The 18,029-nt window shown below is 48.1% G+C and overlaps 1 protein-coding gene across 5 annotated transcripts in view; it reads right to left on the bottom strand.

Moving 5' to 3' along the window:
- Nucleotides 1-17,207, bottom strand: part of LOC140393725 (transcription factor SOX-13-like) — a 209,879-nt gene extending 192,672 nt beyond the window's left edge. For 2 of the 5 annotated variants that reach the window (XM_072480049.1, XM_072480046.1), the window contains exon 1: nucleotides 17,024-17,207. Coding sequence is in view for 1 of the 5 variants with exons in the window: in XM_072480048.1 (XP_072336149.1) it covers nucleotides 13,576-13,643 (68 nt within the window). In the remaining 4 variants the exon portion in view is untranslated. Of the gene's footprint in view, nucleotides 1-13,575; nucleotides 13,703-17,023 lie in introns of those variants that run through there. The other 3 variants (XM_072480050.1, XM_072480047.1, XM_072480048.1) reach the window with 2 other exon arrangements.
- Nucleotides 17,208-18,029: the final 822 nt, after the last annotated feature.

Below are 18,029 nucleotides of genomic sequence, written 5' to 3'. Positions count from 1 at the left end.
TCAACCCAGGAAATCAGAGGTTCATGGGAGTTATAGTAATCTATGATTAACTATGGACATTAATCCTGAATACTGGCAGATATGTACACACCAGACCGTGCCCAACATGTGCACAAGAGGTGTACCAATCCTGAAACTGAACAAGAGTTCCTGGGCAAAGGCAATTCACTCCCTGAAGAGCCATCACGTTGTGAGGTGGATGCAAGATCTGGTAAGAAATTAAGAAGGATTTCTCATGAAGATGGGAGACCAGGGGGGGGGCGATTCTCCAAAATGGAGACCAAGTGTTCGCGCCGTCGCGGTTCACGCCGCTCCAGCCTCCCTTCCCGGCGCCACGCCAACCCGCGCATGCGCGGGGGTCCTCTTCAGCACGCCGGCCCTGACTCAACATGGCGTCGGTGTTCTGGGGCCAGCCGAGCAACAAAGTAGGCCCGGGGGGGGGGGGGGGGGGGGGGGGATTCTCCACACCTCGGAGAATCGCCCGCCGCCGTCGGGGCGTCATGGCGCGGTTGCGGCGATTCTCAGGCCCGGGGCTCGCAGAATCGCCCCCCCCCCCCAGATGTCTGGGGAACAACCTTGCCAGTGGTCACACTGGGCGATCAACATTTGTTTATTAATTATGGAAAGCATCAACGTGCATGGAAGAATTTCACACTAGCACGCTGCTCCATTCACTGGGTGGGGGTTTTGCCTCCCAGTAAATTTTAATTTCTGCCTTATATTTTCAGGACGTGAGGAATATCTGGCAGAGGGAGTTAAGATACAGATCTGCCGTGACCTCAATGAATGGTGGAACTGGTCGAAGAGGTACACCTATTCCAATGTTCCAATTAACAAAATTATTAACAGCCGGGGACGGCACACCCAACAGCTCCACTGAATCAGGCACTGAGGCCAAATGACGCAACTTGAATTTGCATTTGTCCCACTCAAAGAGACCAATGTACCCCTGCCTGATATATGTCCTGTGCTCAAACTGTACAACAGATTCATAAAACATCAATGCAAACTTTTCAACCACTCATCGAACACCAACCCACCTTCTGTCACACTATTTGCATAATTGCAGCTGCAATTTATTCTGATTGGTGAGGATGGAGAGCTTTCTTTATTGTTACCCTTCTTTCCAAACTCCATACTTGGCATCCCATTTGTATTCATTGCCTTCAGGTTGTTTTGGAGTTGGCTTGCTTCGTACCCAATCAACTATGGGTATTGCCCTCCATTCTCATATGAATTCATACACTAATCGTCCAAGTACGTTGTGGTGACGTGACTCTCTGCTGCACTAAGACACCTGTGCCCCAGATCCTGCACCGACAGATCATAGAATCATAGATTTTACAGTGTAGAAGGAGGTCATTCGGCCCATCGAGTTTGCACCGGCCCTTGGAAAGAGCACCCTTCGTTTTTTTAAAATTTAGAGTGCCCAATTCATTTTTTGCAATTAAGGAACAACTTAGCGTGGTCAATCCACCTAGCCAGTACATCTTTGGGTTGTGGGGGTGAAACCACCCAAACATGGGGAGAAAGTGCAAACTCCACACAGACAGTGACCCAGAGCTGGGATCGAACCAGGAACTTCGGTGCCGTGAAACAGCAGTGCTAACCACTGTGCCACCGTGCTGCCCCAAGAGCAATCTACTTAAGCCCACACCTCCACCCTATCCCCATAACCCAGTAACCCCACCTAACCTTTTTGGGCATTAAGGGCAATTTAACATGGCCAATCCACCTAATCTGCACATCTTTGGACTGTGGGAGGAAACCAGACCACCCAGAGGGAAACCCACACAGACACGGGGAGAATAGGGGCGGCATGTTGGTGCAGTGGTTAGCACAGTTGTTTCACAGCTCCAGGGTCCCAGGTTCGATTCCCGGCTTGGGTCACTGTCTGTGCAGAGTCTGCACGTTCTCGCCGTGTGTGCGTGGGTTTCCTCCGGGTGCTCCGGTTTCCTCCCACAGTCCAAAGATGTGCAGGTTAGGTGGATTGGCCATGCTAAATTGTGTTTAGTATCCAAAAACGGTTAGCTGGGGTTACTGGGATAGGGTAGAGGTGTGGGCTTAAGTAGGGTGCTCTTTCCAAGAGGCCGGTGCAGACTCGATGGGCTGAATGGCCTCCTTCTGCACTGTAAATTCTATGATACTTCTGTGATCCAGGTGGGAGTGCCGATTAGTTACTCTTGACTCCAACTCTCTTTCAACTTCGAAGTCAATGGACAGTTTGCTGCACAAACCGACAGTCCCAACACTCACGGGCCAGGATTATCCAGCCGTATCAGTGCGTCAAGTCACTTGTCACCTGCAGGGCCCTCTGGTCCCACCGACGTCTACAGGGCTTTGGCATGGCTCGCCTGCCCCATCACCGGGGAATCCGCCACAGGGGGTCAACTTCAGTGGGACAGAAAGATCCCGCCAACAGGAGGGGTTGTTAAAATCCCACCTACAGTCTCCAGTGCTAACACAAAGGCCTTTGTCCCCAAGCCCAAATACCTTCTTCCCAGTAAAACAATCTGGTTATCTCGAACAAGCAAACCACCATGCTTACTGTCAGGTAGTCTTCAGAATAGGTCACATGACCTCAAAGACATAATAATCTTATAATCTTCATTATTGCAACAAATGAAATGTCGAGTGCAACTCTCGGGCCATACGCCATTTTGTTCTTCCTTCACCCCCCAGCCCACCAATATCATGGATCTTGGATTTACTGCCCCCATTCTGACATTTAACATCACTCTGTTAAAAATCACAATGCGTAGGGGCGGCACGGTGGCGCAGTGGTTAGCACTGCTGCCTCACAGCACTAAGGACCCAGGTTCGATCCCGGCCCCGGGTCCCTGTTCGTGTGGAGTTTGCACATTCTCCCAGTGTCTGCGTGGGTCTCACCCCCCTCAACCCAAAGATGTGCAGGCTGGGTGGATTGGCCACGCTAAAATGTCCCTTAATTGGAAAAAATGAATTGGGTACTCTAAATTTACATTTCAAAAACAAACAATCAGCTCCCTGAAACTCCTGAATAAACATTAATCCGAGATCGTTTCACATCGCGTAATCTGTACCCGACTAAATAAAGGTGTCAAAGGGTATGGGGAGAGTACTGGGGTACGGTGTTGAGATAGAGAATCAGCCACGATCATGTCGAATGGCAGAGCAACTCGAAGGGTTGAAAGGCTCCTCTGGCTCCTATTTTCTATATTTCTATATTATGTAATGAACAATTTCAGCAAAGTGCACGCTTTTCTTATGACTGACCCTCTCCTTTCTTTTGCTTCCTTTCCGCAGTGGAGTCTTCCTCCCTCTGCTCCTAAAACTAACTCAGAGTCTTCCGTCACAAACTGTCCCGAGCAGAGGACACCTCGCCGCATAGAGAGGTAAGTGAACTGCTCATAGGCAATCTTCTGAAGCCAAACGGTGCAAAGAGCAGGAAAACACTGCAGGAGTACACTGTGGGGCAGAGGAGGAAAGTAAGGACTTTAAAACCAGCATTTAAAACCATAAGGGCAGCACGGTAGCATAGCGGTTAGCACAATTGCTTCACAGCTCCACGGTCCCAGGTTCTATTCCAGGCTTGGGTCACTGTCTGTGCGGAGTCTGCACGTTCTCCCCATGTGTGCGTGGGTTTCCTCCGGGTGCTCCGGTTTCCATCCACAGGTCCAAAGATGTGCAGGTTAGGTGGATTGGCCATGATAAATTGCCCTTAGTGTTGGGTGGGGTTACTGGGTTATGGGGATAGGGTGGAGATGTGGGCCTGGGTAGGGTGCTCTTTCCAAGAGCTGGTGCAGACTCGATGGGCCAAATGGCCTCCTTCTGTACTGTAAATTCTATGATTACAAGCACAACCGTTTATACAAATTCATTTACGGGATGTGGGCGTCGCTGGTTAGGCCCAGCATTTATTGTCCATCCCTAGTTGCCCTTCAGAAGGTGGGGGTGAGTTGCCTTCTTGAACCGCTGCAATCCCGGAGGTGTAGGTACACCCACAGTGCAGTTAGGGAGTGATTGAATACAACTGAGCGGCTTGCTAGGCCATTTCACAGGACGTGTAAGAGCCAGCCACATTTTGGTGGGTCTGGAGTCACATGTAGCCAAGACCAGGGAAGGTCAGCATGTTTCCGAACCTAAAAGACATTTGCGAACCAGTTGGGTTTGTAAGACAAATCGACCATGGTTCCATGGTCATCGTTGTATTTTCAATTCCAGAAGTTTTATTCAGTTTAGTTCCACAATCCATCATGGTGGTTTTTTGCGCTCGGGTCCCCAGAGCAATTACCCTGGGTCTCTGGATTATAGCCCAGGAACAATACCACTACGGCACCATCTCCCTTGGTGCGCAGGATGCATTCATGACCTTTGCCCTCCGGGAATTGGCCACAATCCATAACCTGGAATTTCTGGCTTGTAATCGAGAAATTCTAGATGTAGAATTCTCACCTGTGGTTTGACGCAAACGGTGACTGCTCTTATTTCTCACAAAACAGTTCCTTTGGCACTTATATCTGCAGAACTGTATCTTTCTGCACACCACAGTTTCAGTGGTCACCAGGCAGAGGCAGGTGCGTCAAACATTTCTCACTGCAGTGATGTGACAAAGGCCTTTGCTTTGCTCGTACCGATGGATGCAAAGCAGACATCCTTGTTATGCTCGGTTTAAATGAATCTCCATCACAGAACCTGCCACAACAGGGACAGTGGCCTTTGCTGTGTTACCTCAATAAGACTCTTCGGACCCGTAATTGTGAAAGTTGAGATCATGGGTGATTTCAATGTATGATCAATGGGCCACCGTAAACTTCAGAGAGATCATAAATAGCACTCTAGTTTTGATATGACTCGAGGAAGCGTACAGGTGCAAAGGCACTAGACAGAACCAAACCCTCATCAATTCCCACAAGCCACAATTTGGCTCTACTTGCTCCAGACTTTAGCCATGACTCAGTGGGTCCCACCTCCAAGTCACAAGGTTCTGGGTTCAAGCCCTATGCCATCACTGAGGGAGTGCTGCACTATCAGAGGTGCTGCCTTTCATATGTTAATGAGGCTCTCTCTACTGCTGGTTAAATGCAAAAGATCCCATGGCGGTATTTTGAAGAGCAGGCCCTACCCAATATTCATCCCTCAATGGGTGGCACAGTAGCACAGTGGTTAGCACTGTTGCTTCACAGCTCCAGGGTCCCAGGTTCGATTCCCGGCTTGGGTCACTGTCTGTGCGGAGTCTGCACATCCTCCCCGTGTGTGTGAGTGGGTTTCCTCCGGGTGCTCCGGTTTCCTCCCACAGTCCAAAGATGTGCAGGTTAGGTGGATTGGCAATGCTAAATTACCCCTTAGCGTCCAAAAAGGTTAGACGGGGTTACGGGGATAGGGTGGAGGCGTGGGATTGGGTAGGGTGCTCTTTCCAAGAGCCGGTGCAGACTCGATGGGCTGAATGGCCTCCTTCTGCACTGTAAATTCTATGATTCTATGAATCAATATCATAAAAATAAGTTATCTGCTTGTGATCACATTGATGTGTGTGGCAGCTTGCTGTGCGCAACTTGGCTGCCATGCTTCCTACATTACAACAGCGACTACACTTCAAAAAGTAATTCATTGCCATCCCTAACTGCCCTTGAAAAAGTGGCATTGGGCGTTCTTTTTTAATCACTCCATTCCGAGTGATAGATAGCAAACCTTTCTACCTAATTTTTGACCTGGCACAGGAACAGTATTGAATGTCCATGACGGAATTCAGTGTAACTTGGTCAGAATTTGGAGGCGATGGTGATACCACATACCTGTGCCATTGTCTTTCCAGGTGGTGGAGGTTGCGGGTCTGGGAGGTGCCAGCAAACTATGATCAAACAGGTCACAATGTTGAAGATAAATAAACGTTTATTGGTTCGAAAGGGTCGCATTTGCCCTGAACACAATCCAGAATCTCAACACAGAGCAAATTTGAAAAGCTGAACCTGTGAAAGATTAGGCTTACCAGATTGAAGATAGAATATCACAGGGCCGCACGGTGGCGCAGTGAGTTAGCCCTGCTGCCTCACGGCGCCGAGGTCCCAGGTTCGATCCCGGCTCTGGTTCACCGTCCGTGTGGAGTTTGCACATTCTCCCCGAGTTTGCGTGGGTTTTGCCCCCACAATCCAAAGATGTGAGGGCTAGGTGGACTGGCCACGCTAAATTGCTCCTTAATTGGAAAAAATGAATTGGGTACTCTAAATTTATATTTTAAAAGAAGAATATCACGACCCTGCAAGGAACCTGGAGTCTTATCAGATGCTTCATTCATGCCTCACCATCTGAATGACTGCACAATGCTACAGTCCAAACATGTGCAAGTTAGGTGGATTGGTTATGCTAAATTGTCCCTTACTGTCCAAAAGGTTAGATTGGGTCATAGGGATATGGTTGGGGCTTGGGCCTAGGTAGAGTGCTCTTTCAGAGGGTCAGTGTAGACTCGATAGGCTGAATGGCCTCCTTCTGCACTGTAGGGATTCTACGATAAAGGTTTCCGATGAAGTTACTGTAAAAGCCCCTAGTCGCCACATTCCGGCGCCTGTTCGGGGAGGCTGGTAATGGAATTGAACCATGCTGCTGGCCTGCCTTGGTCTGCTTTAAAAGCCAGGGCTAAATCGCTGGCTTTTAAAGCAGACCAAGGCAGGGCAGCAGCACGGTTCAATTCCCGTACCAGCCTCCCCAAACAGGCGCCGGAATGTGGCGACCAGGGGCTTTTCACAGTAACTTCATTTGAAGCCTACTTGTGACAATAAGCGATTTTCATTTCATTTCATAAAATGAGAACTATGCAGAAAAGGAGACAAACATTTTTGAGTCAAAAGCAAAGATAAATAAGGGTCAATACTACATACAGTGTGTATTTGTACATGTGCAAACATTACTGAATAATTGGACAATGTTAATTTAGCAGCAAAATATATTTGGGCTGTGGGAACACCATTCAAGCAAAAAGAATAATTTAGGAAATACATATTGGAGCAAAATATTAAAAAATCTATGGTCATTCTCAGAACCATGGGAGTTCAGAGGGCAAATGGAGGCTATTTGGACCATTACAAACGTGCCGTTTATTTTCACGAGCAATCCAGGTATCGACCCCCAATCCGGAGTCTCTCTCCAAAACCCCCTTCCACCCACCAAATACTTACCCAATCAAAGATGTCTCAGTGACTCCTGGTAACATAACATTGTTCCTGCACTTAGTAACTGAGCAAATGTTTGCTTTCTTTATCGTGCCGCATAACACAATCATTGCAACCAACTTCAGGGCAAGAATGATGGATCACACTTAATTTAAGGAGAATGGCGAGTTTGTCCAGTTTGTTTCGGATCTGGGACCCGACCAAAAGAGCCTGAGAGGCGAGGTCACTGCCTCAGATGGTGAATAACCGGCTGCTATAGGGCAACCAAAAAGGAAAGAAATAAGCACAAATCTGACTCAGGTGAACATAGTATGTGTGGGTGGGGTGGGGGGGGGGGGGGAATTAAATTTGAGCTAAAGGCAGGGGTTTATTCAAGGCCATTCAAGCTGGGCTCAGAGCTTCAAGTGGCACAAAAACTATGTCCCCGTGTCATTTCCTCTTGATGACAGATTGAAAACCAGCAAAAACAAACAGAAACTACCTCACGGGCAAATGAAGATGTCCCTTGTGCAAAGAGTCAGTAGCTAAATGTCTCAAGGCAATTGTAGACAAAGTGACAAATTCAATGATGGCAGGGAAGGAGGGTGAAGGGAAATGTGTTTGTTTGATCATCGTGTCATATGAGAGGAACAATTATTTTTTATGTGTATCCTTACCCTTTGTATTTTTTAAAGGAAAATGCCACTCATTCAACACTAACGCAGGCCGCTAAAGCCGGTCAGGATTGCATGCCGACACAAATCGGGGTTAAAGAAAGTGAAAGGTTAATCACTTTTCCACACTATCCCCCTTTCCCCCCCCCCTCCCAAGGTTGAAGAGATAAAATCGGGCCCATTGTAACCAAGCTCTCCTGGCAGAAGGTGATAGATATCAGGGGCTAGAATCCAAGAGTTAGAACATAGAAAAATACAGCACAGAACAGGCCCTTCGGCCCACGATGTTATGCCGAACCTTTGTCCTGGATTAATCATAGATTATCATTGAATTTACAGTGCAGAAGGAGGCCATTCGGCCCATTGAGTCTGCACCGGCTCTTGGAAAGAGCACCCTACCCAAAGTCAACACCTTCACCCAACTCTAAGGGCAATTTTGGACACGAAGGGCAATTTATCATGGCCAATCCACCTAACCTGCACATCTTTCGACTGTGGGAGGAAACCGGAGCACCCGGAGGAAACCCACGCAGACACGGGGAGGATGTGCAGACTCCGCACAGACAGTGACCCAAGCCGGAATCGATTCTGGGACCCTGGACCTGTGAAGCAATTGTGCTATCCACAATGCTACCGTGCTGCCCTCAAAAACAAATAAATCTACACTATATCATTTTACCGTAATCCATGTACCTATCCAATAGCTGCTTGAAGGTCCCTAATGTTTCCGACTCAACTACTTCCACAGGCAGTGCATTCCATGCCCCCACTACTCTCTGGGTAAAGAACCTGGGCGAAATTCTCCCGAAACGGCGCGATGTCCGCCGACTGGCGCCCAAAACGGCGCCAATCAGACGGGCATCGCGCCGCCACAAAGGTGCGGAATGCTCCGCATCTTTGGGGGCCGAGCCCCAACATTGAGGGGCTAGGCCGACGCCAGAGGAATTTACGGCCCGCCACCCGGCGGAAACGGAATTTGGTGCCCCGCCAGCTGGCGCGGGAATGACATCTGCGGGCGGCGCATGCGCGGGAGCGTCAGCGGCCGCTGACAGCTTCCCACGCATGCGCAGTGGAGGGAGTCTCTTCCGCCTCCGCCATGGTGGAGACCGTGGCGGAGGCGGAAGGGAAAGAGTGCCCCCACGGCACAGGCCCGTCCGCGGATCGGTAGGCCCCGATCGCGGGCCAGGCCACCGTGGGGGCACCCCCCCGGGGCCAGATCGCCCCGCCCCCCCCCCCCCCAGGACCCCGGAGCACGCCCGCGCCGCCTTGTCCCGCCGGTAAGGTAGGTGGTTCAATTTACGCCGGCGGGACAGGCAATTTATCGGCGGGACTTCAGCCCATCCGGGCCGGAAAATCGAGCGGGGGGGCCCGCCAACCGGCGCGGCGCGATTCCAGCCCCCGCCGAATATCCGGTGCCCAAGACTTCGGCAACCGGCAGGGGTGGGATTCACGCCAGCCCCCGGTGATTCTCCGACCCGGCGGGGGGTTCGGAGAATGTCGCCCCCTACCTCTGACATCCCCACTATATCTTCCACCATTCACCTTAAATTTATGTCCCCTTGTAATGGTTTGTTCCACCCGGGGAAAAAGTCTCTGACTGTCTACTCTATCTATTCCCCTGATCATCTTATAAACCTCTATCAAGTCGCCCCTCATCCTTCTCCGTTCTACTGAGAAAAGGCCTAGCACCCTCAATCTTTCCTCATAAGACCTACTCTCCATTCCAGGCAACATCCTGGTAAATCTCCTTTGCACCTTTTCCAAAGCTTCCACATCCTTCCTAAAATGAGGCGACCAGAACTGTACACAGTACTCCAAATGTGGCCTTACCAAAGTTTTGTACAGCTGCATCATCACCTCACGGCTCTGAAATTCAATCCCTCTTGTTAATGAACGTGAGCACACCATAGGCCTTCTTCACAGCTCTATCCACTTGAGTGGCAACTTTCAAAGATGTATGAACATAGACCCCAAGATCTCTCTGCTCCTCCACATTGCCAAGAACTCTACCGTTAACCCTGTATTCCGCATTCATATTTGTCCGTCCAAAATGGACAACCTCACACTTTTCAGGGTTAAACTCCATCTGCCACTTCTCAGCCCAGCTCTGCATCCTATCTATGTCTCTTTGCAGCCGACAACAGCCCTCCTCACTATCCACAACTCCACCAATCTTCGTATCGTCTGCAAATTTACTGACCCACCCTTCAACTCCCTCATCCAAGTCATTAATGAAAATCACAAACAGCAGAGGACCCAGAACTGATCCCTGCGGTACGCCACTGGTAACTGGGATCCAGGCTGAATATTTGCCATCCACCACCACTTTCTGACTTCTATCGGTTAGCCAGTTCGTTATCCAACTGGCCAAATTTCCCACTATCCCATGCCTCCTTACTTTCTGCAGAAGACTACCATGGGGAACCTTATCAAATGCCTTACTAAAATCCATGTACACTACATCCACTGCTTTACCTTCATCCACATGCTTGGTCACCTCCTCAAAGAATTCAATAAGACTTGTAAGGCAAGACCTACCCCTCACAAATCCGTGCTGACTATCCCTAATCAAGCAGTGTCTTTCCAGATGCTCAGAAATCCTATCCTTCAGTACCCTTTCCATGACTTTGCCTACCACCGAAGTAAGACTAACTGGCCTGTAATTCCCAGGGTTATCCCTAGTCCCTTTTTTTGAACAGGGGCACAACATTCGCCACTCTCCAATCCCCTGGTACCACCCCTGTTGACAGTGCGGACGAAAAGATCATTGCCAACGATAATGGTTGGGACGGATGGTGTCAACTTGTGTCGACCACAAGGCCAAACCATCTACAGGTCTTCAACTTCCAGCTCAGAACAAAGCAGGAGTTGGAAAAAGTCTGCTCCTTACCAGGAGGTGCCTGTTAATTTGATGTGCTGTTTTGCTGCCAATCTGCTTCTGGGAATTCACTCGGTCACAATACAAAGCAGAATGACGGCTCCCACCACAGTCAATGACAAAAATGGTGCCTTATGCACCCCTTAAAAACAAAACTCTCAGCGATGGGGTGGGAGTGGTTATTTTCTCCCCTTCTCGAAAGGGAACTAACTGGATCATTCTGCCTGGTTAGTAACGGTGATCATATTCACTCTCATTGTTCAAAGAAATAAATGCTTTTGTGATTTGCTTCCGACTGGATCATGCAGAGCAGTGATAGAAACGTTGGGTCTTACACCCATCACTGTACACAACAACTGGAGTTCCTCGTGTCACTGACACCATTCCAGACAAAATTAAAACACCCCTGGAGAAACACTCAATGGCAATCAGCGTGGCTGATAAGAGGCTCTCTAGGATATCATGTAAATAATGTATACAAACTCAAAACTTGTTCCACAATGATTCCATCACACACACGCACACAAAAGGAATCAATGCTAAAGTGTGTTTTCTGGATTCTTTGCACGCAATGCTTTTACCTCCAGATATCTCTCGACTTCTAACTTGTTGAACGCTCTCCTTCCTCCTCAGAAGGTTCCTCCACTACTTTGTCCCGTCCTCACGTCCCAGCAGAGGCCCAACTGCAAACTGGCCAGTCAGTCAGAGGCAGTACCACAAGGACGCCATGTGCCAGCGAGGAGCTGTCCTGTGTGTGTGTGTGTGCGCGTGTGTTTTTTTTAAAATATAAATTAATTTCAGCTCATTTCTGCAGTGACAGGTAAATCCCACGGGAATCTAAAGATGCAACTCACTCTTTTCAGTCCCAATGGAATACTCTCATCAAGCAAACTCCACAAAGGTGAGTGTTGGAGAGGCGGCTGTGGGGACCTAGAGCGTTTACAATAACAGCATTTCTACCTTCAGAATAGGGTGGGGGGGGGGGGGGGGGGGGGGGGAGACTTTTTTTCCAGGCTACATTGCAACAAAAAAAATGCAAGTTTTGACTCTAAATGATCAGCATTGGGTCACCACGCTGACTAAATGGCTTCTAGCTGCTGTACAAATTCTGATTCATTGTTCGATCACAAACCCCGGATTTTTAAATGTAGAATGTTCGTTCTTTGTTTCAGTTGCCCAGAATTTAGAACATTGCTTTGCAGCAAATATGTCCGGGACAATGTAAAGAGTTTTTTTTTATAATTTAGAGTATCCAATTCGTTTTTTCCAATTAAGGGGCAATCTAGCGTGGCCAATCCACCGACCCTGCACATATTTTTGTGTTGTGGGGGCGAAACCCACACAAACATGGGGAGAATGTGCAAACTCCACACAGACAGTGACCCAGAGCCAGGATCGAACCTGGGACCTCGGCGCCGTGAGGCTGCAGTGCTAACCACTGCCCCACCGTGCTGCCCTTCAATGTAAAGAGTTAAATAAAACAAGACACTCCGATTAGTTAAGTTACAAGGTATTATTAATAATTACAGTAGGTTCAATTGCACCTACAACGCATGTGATCTGGATGGTCCCTCTAACCTGCAGGTAGCAACAAAATAAAAACCTGCTCAAACTGTTACCCTCTCCCGGGTAAGATTTCAATGCAAAAGCCCCCCCACCCCCACTGTGAACCAAACCAGTCCAGGGAGGGACCGGCTGACGTTCGAAATCAAACCCAAATCTGCTGGTCAATCCTGCCCCCAGCACAGACACAGTTAGCAAACCCAGAGGATCAGGAACACTGGAGTTACATTCTGAGTGGCGGCAAGATCACTTTGAAGTTCTCCCTTACTTATTGCGTGATGCATTCAACTGGTCATCTGCCTTTCAAGATAGACCGGTGTGGGACACGATGTTTACCATGGCGAGATTTGTTTTAACTCAAAGATCCAAGACTACAGCAGCAACGTGAAGGCCGAGGTAGCCCTGTGCTCAACCTGAAAGCCATGTGGTGTAAATGTCTGAGTGTCAGGAGCTCTGCTGATACATAGTAAACAGGATGTCACCATATACAATGTATAGTACAGTAACCGTGCCAGACAGCAACACGTCCTTCACCGCCTCACTAGACTGGATAGTATTTGTCAATATTAATCTACTTGTCACTTATTGCAGTTAACTCTCTGGGAATAATTGAGAAACCCAGTCCACCAGTGTTTTATTATTACCGTATGTCCCATTGATGTTCTGTCGCCCTGACATACACACATTACATTTCCTCCCCCAACAATGCCTTGTCCTCATCAGGGTGACAGTTCGGCCCACTCCCCCCAGCCTATCCCCTCAACTCCAGCTAATCCGCGCCTCTTTGGACACTAAGGGACAGTTTAGCGTGGCCAATCCATGCCAGAGCTGCTGAGTTGCTATTTATTCCACCCCTACAAGGCCCATTTCCCCTCGTCTGTCCAGCAAACCCTCCTGCTCCACACACCCAGTGCCGGCTCCAAACCTTTGATGGGACCCACTGCGTCCTTAACCTTTTCAAGGCTGCATTTGCACCAGACACAAATGGAAACCACTCGCTGAGCCCATTCTGCCCGATTGCGTCCCACACTGGGAACTGGAACTGTTAAAAAATACAGTCGTCGTCCCCCGGAGAAGGGGGGAAACAGTTAAAAATGAAACAAATTTTGGTGAGTAAATTAAGGCAATCATCTGAAGATGCCTTTCCTGCTTCATGACTGTGGCCAAACCATTGTAAAACCAGAGCCCAAAATCCATACATAGTCCTCAACACATCACAGCCCCTTTGTCTCTGTAGAGTTTGCGGTTTTACAACAGGGCACACAGGATTTCCCCAGTTTGGGAACTAATTTTAAGCCAGTAACATTTTGCTTCAATGATCCAAAAGCTGCCGCACCTGGCAAGATGTCTCACTCCTGGAGACCAGTCAGCCGGACTCTGTGCCACAAGCCGGATGATTTTCATGCCACCGCCACGAAGGACCACAGTTTCGAGAGTTTCCGAAAATCAATGTGTGATCCCATTCCTGTTGTCTTCAGCTCTAAAGCGAGATTACTCCGTGACCTTTCCCGCCCTTCCCCCGATCTCTCAACACCTACTGATTTCCACAAGAGGTATTTTCAAACCACTCAAATCACAAGAAAGGTTCCAGGCAACCGCAAGGGGTGCTTTAAACAAGAACCCCCTTGCAACAAACCGTACACCTTCACAGCGCTTATTGTGTGACAAGCATTTTAACTTTCAAAAACCACAGGATATTTCTCAGCCACTGCCGTCAGAATACTTGTCAGGACAGTGAATTGGACTAACGGAGAAAATAAAACTTTAGACTTGCAGAAACTCCTGGGGCTTTTTAAAAGTCTTTTCACGGCAACTTCATTGCAGCGTTAATGTAAGCCTACTTGCGACACTAACAAAGATTATCATCCTCTTTTTAAAATTTAGAGTACCCAATTAAGGGGCAATTTAGCGTGACCAATTCGCCTACCCTGCACATCTTTTTGGGCTGTGGGGGTCTTTTCATCCTCAATAGCTTCGACGTTTCAGAGCCCCAGCCCAACATGAAGACACCCACATCCCCAAAACAGTGCAGCAAACGCTGGATGGACCCTGTACAGAGACTGCCTTAACATTTTATTCACTCTGTGGCCCTTTTAGATGGGTGAATAAAGCCTTTCTCACAGAACGCTAGTCTTTCTGAGGAGTTTACGAGCCCATTTTCCCCTCCCATTTTGCTGTGCCCGCACTTGCAGACTGTGGTCCCTTTTTAGTGTCCTTTCAATCCCGTTTCCTTTTGTGTGAAGAATGCCCCGGTTGTGCACCCTGTTGGAAGCAAGTCTGCAGCTGAGACCCATTTGTCCAGTGGAAGTTTAGGCGGATTAACAATTCTGTTTTTTTTGTGTGTGTGTTTGAACTCGATAAGGGATCCTGTGTAAACAGCAAACAATAATTCTGAGAATGATATCCAGAAACGGAAAATGAAGAGAACTCTTGTCCTTCTTTAAAAAAATACCACATATGCATCGTGTCTAAGGTGAGTCAAGGGATCATTTCAACTGCTTTTAGTACAAATGTCTTCTTTTACGAAGAGGTATTGCATTTTTAAAAGAGCATGATGAATTTTACACGTTAGCAACGAAGATGGTGGGGAAATAAAACACATTTCAAAGTACAAACTCCAATATTTGACAACTGTAATCCAATATTGACTTCCATTGTACTCCTGTCCTGAACAGGTAAACTCACACCTTTAAAAAGCATTCACAAATGTTGCGTTTACATTCAAACCGTCTATTCATTTTCAAATCACCCCTAAACTGATTGCCAAGTAGTATCTGCTTCAAACTAATTGGTGATTCCCCACTCTCAGTATTTTTGGATTTTTTTGGGTGGGGTGCTGTTTTCACATGTGCGTTGGGAGGGGGGGGGGCATGATTGGGGTTCAAAAGAGTACGAAAAATCCGATTCCACACTTTGGGACAAGGAATCCACTCACTCTCACTCTTGCGACACAAATATCTGCCTGAAAGACACACAAATCAACATTCCTGCCTGAGCAAGTTTTATTTCTTTTTTTAAAAAAAGCAGGGGTCGGGGTGACAGAAGTATTTCGCGCTCCAGTGTGACTATCGAGCTCCCAGCTCTTCCTGGAATTCCCTAAACTCTGGTCAGGCCGAGGAGATTCCAGCAGTGCTCTCACCGAGTGGTGAACAACAACTCTATCTCTGTGTGGCCTTCCACTGGACGCCACAAGTTGCCCCCACGTCAGTCATGTTCCACAAGGCGTTTTCTGTGGCTAGAGTTCCCCTTCCTTGCTGGCCATCCAGTTAAGGAAATTAAAAGACACACGGGCAAAGCTACAGGGCAGAATTCTGTCGGTCACTGCTAATATCAAGGCCTTACTTCAATCAGGGTTGAAGTGTCGCTTGGCGCAACATAGCTGTCAAGAAATACAATATTGTCCATTGCAATGCTGTAGAGCAAATGGTAAAGTATAGACAGAGAGAGAGAGAGTAAATTCAGTCCAAAGCCATGGATCTAACCCCAACATGATCTGCTGTACATGTGCAGGATTAAGCAGACAGAGAGACCAGGGTTTGAGAATAGAGGCTACTTTATAAAGTTCGTTGCGAGTTGAAGAGTAATTTCGATCAGAAAAGCTGGCCCTCAGAAGAGGCCGACAAGCTTTAAAAAAAAACTTTTAATAAAATAGGCCATTGGCTCGCAAGCTGGTCATTCTCAAGAATTTAAGGCGTCTGCCAATTTAGATCACCAGATTCTGATCACCAGATCAGGATGAAAATTAATTGACTGCAGTAAGTACAATTTGAAATTGGACAAAATAAAACAGCAGGGAAGAGAAAATAATCCAACTCAACCAGCATTTATTCCCCCTCCTCCTGTCCCCATTCTGCCACTATGGTTGATCAGGAATCACCTGGTTATTTTATTCATCACAAGTTTAATACAGTGACACTACTTGTTCGCTGTATGTGGACAACACACACAGTCATTGCACTGAAAGCATAATTACCCCCTCCCCAAAAACAGAGTTTGGAATGTGCTGCAGAACAGACTCACTCTGTGGTCTATCAATAGACGAACAGGAATTAACACACTAACAATCGCTCCATTTATAAAGAGAGCGAGAAAGAAAGTTTTATTAGCGGGGGTATATAAATAATAAATTGGTTCCTGCAGTTAATGTTGGCGCCAAATGTCTTGTCAACTTTCCTGTGTGTTTTTTCTCTCCCTCCCTCCCTCTTTCAGCTGCCTTAAGTGTTTATTTTCCTTTTTTTAAAAAATAATAATACAATTTCACATTGTTGAGGTCTCAAGTTATCATCAGATCCCTGCGGTGAATGTGCGCGTTTATACACACACATAAAAAAAATCAACACACAAAAACTGGTCTGAAGTTTCCAGGGGGCTAAATCGCGAGTCAAACCTTTCCAGGCTTGACCAGCACCTCCCCAAAAGTCAGGACAGAGCGGCAAGAAAAACCGGGGGCAAAATAAAACACAGTTTCATTTCGTGTGTGTGTGGAGAGATAAAAGGGAGGGAATGAAAAGTGCAGATGTTGACAAATGAGGCGAGTAAGTGTGTGGCAGAGAACTTTGATACAAGGGGCTGGGCAGTGAAAGTGAAAATGAAATGACCAGGGTTACAGGGTCCAACACTGGGAGACCGCAGTAACACACACATACACACACACGGGGGATTGGGGGGGGGGGGGGGGGGGGCTTTAGTGGTATTGAGTCGCCACCAGCAGAGAGGTGCCCCCATCCCAAACATGCCCCCCCCCCCCCCCCCCTCCACAAGCTCCCCTCCCCAGCCCCACTCACAGCGGACACTGCTCGCCCTGCTCCTTTTGTTCCTCTTTGACTCTGGACTGGACTGGTCGCTTTTGGGTTGGGCTCAGGGCTTCTTGTAGTTGAACAGTGACAATCGCTCTCCCTGTGTTCTCGGGGTGGGGGCCAGCGAGAGCCCGGGGATCACTGTTGGGGGGGGGGGGGGGGGTGAGCGGGGAGAGCTTCAAATCAAAGCTCCCAAACGCGGAGCGCCTCCTGCGATCCCGGCTGCCTTTTCCATTGTAACCAGCGGCGGAACCCACTCGCCGGCACTTAAAGGAGCAGGTCGGCAGCCCTTTGGCCGACACCTCGCTCATTAAAGGCGCTGCATTGCCATTGTCATTCGGGGGAGAAGCAAAAAAAAATGCATTGCGGGAAAGGGAAACACACTGGCGATATTTCGCTTCCTCCAATTAATTCCTTGTTAGAAGTTACTGCGATTTTTTTTTAATGTCTTTGTTGTAAACAATTATTTACAACGTGCAAAGTATGAGAACTAAGAGTTCAGCTACTTCTCTGACTGAATTCTTCATTTAAATCTGGACTAAGATTTAAATCTGAACTTTGTGCAATCTAGGTGCTGGGGACCAGGAATTCGTGTCTAACTCTCTCTAAGGGTCTGTGTATTGCAGGTACAGAGAGAAAAATGTGCATTTCTATAGCACCTTTCAGAACCTCGTCCCAAAGTGCTTTACTGTCTATGGAGTATTTTTGAAGTTTGTTCACAGTTGCTTTGTTGGGAGTACAGGAGGCAGTTTTCAAACAGCCACCAGGTCATCTGTTTTTATTCATGTTGTGGATGAAGGATAAATAGTGGCCATGACACCAAAGAAAACTCTGCCCCTCCTCCCCCACCCCTCCGCACTCCCTTCCCCTCCATCCAATCCCCTCCACCCCCATGTCTCGGTATTCCCCACCTCACCATCCCATGCCCCCTCCCCTCCTGACCTCCCACTCCATCAAACTGCCCCTTCCCTCCAATCCCCTCCCCCTTTGTCTC

This window comes from Scyliorhinus torazame, chromosome 17 (genome assembly GCF_047496885.1).
Source record: "Scyliorhinus torazame isolate Kashiwa2021f chromosome 17, sScyTor2.1, whole genome shotgun sequence".
Lineage (NCBI taxonomy): Eukaryota > Metazoa > Chordata > Chondrichthyes > Carcharhiniformes > Scyliorhinidae > Scyliorhinus > Scyliorhinus torazame.
This window is presented reverse-complemented; position numbering and strand designations above follow the sequence as displayed.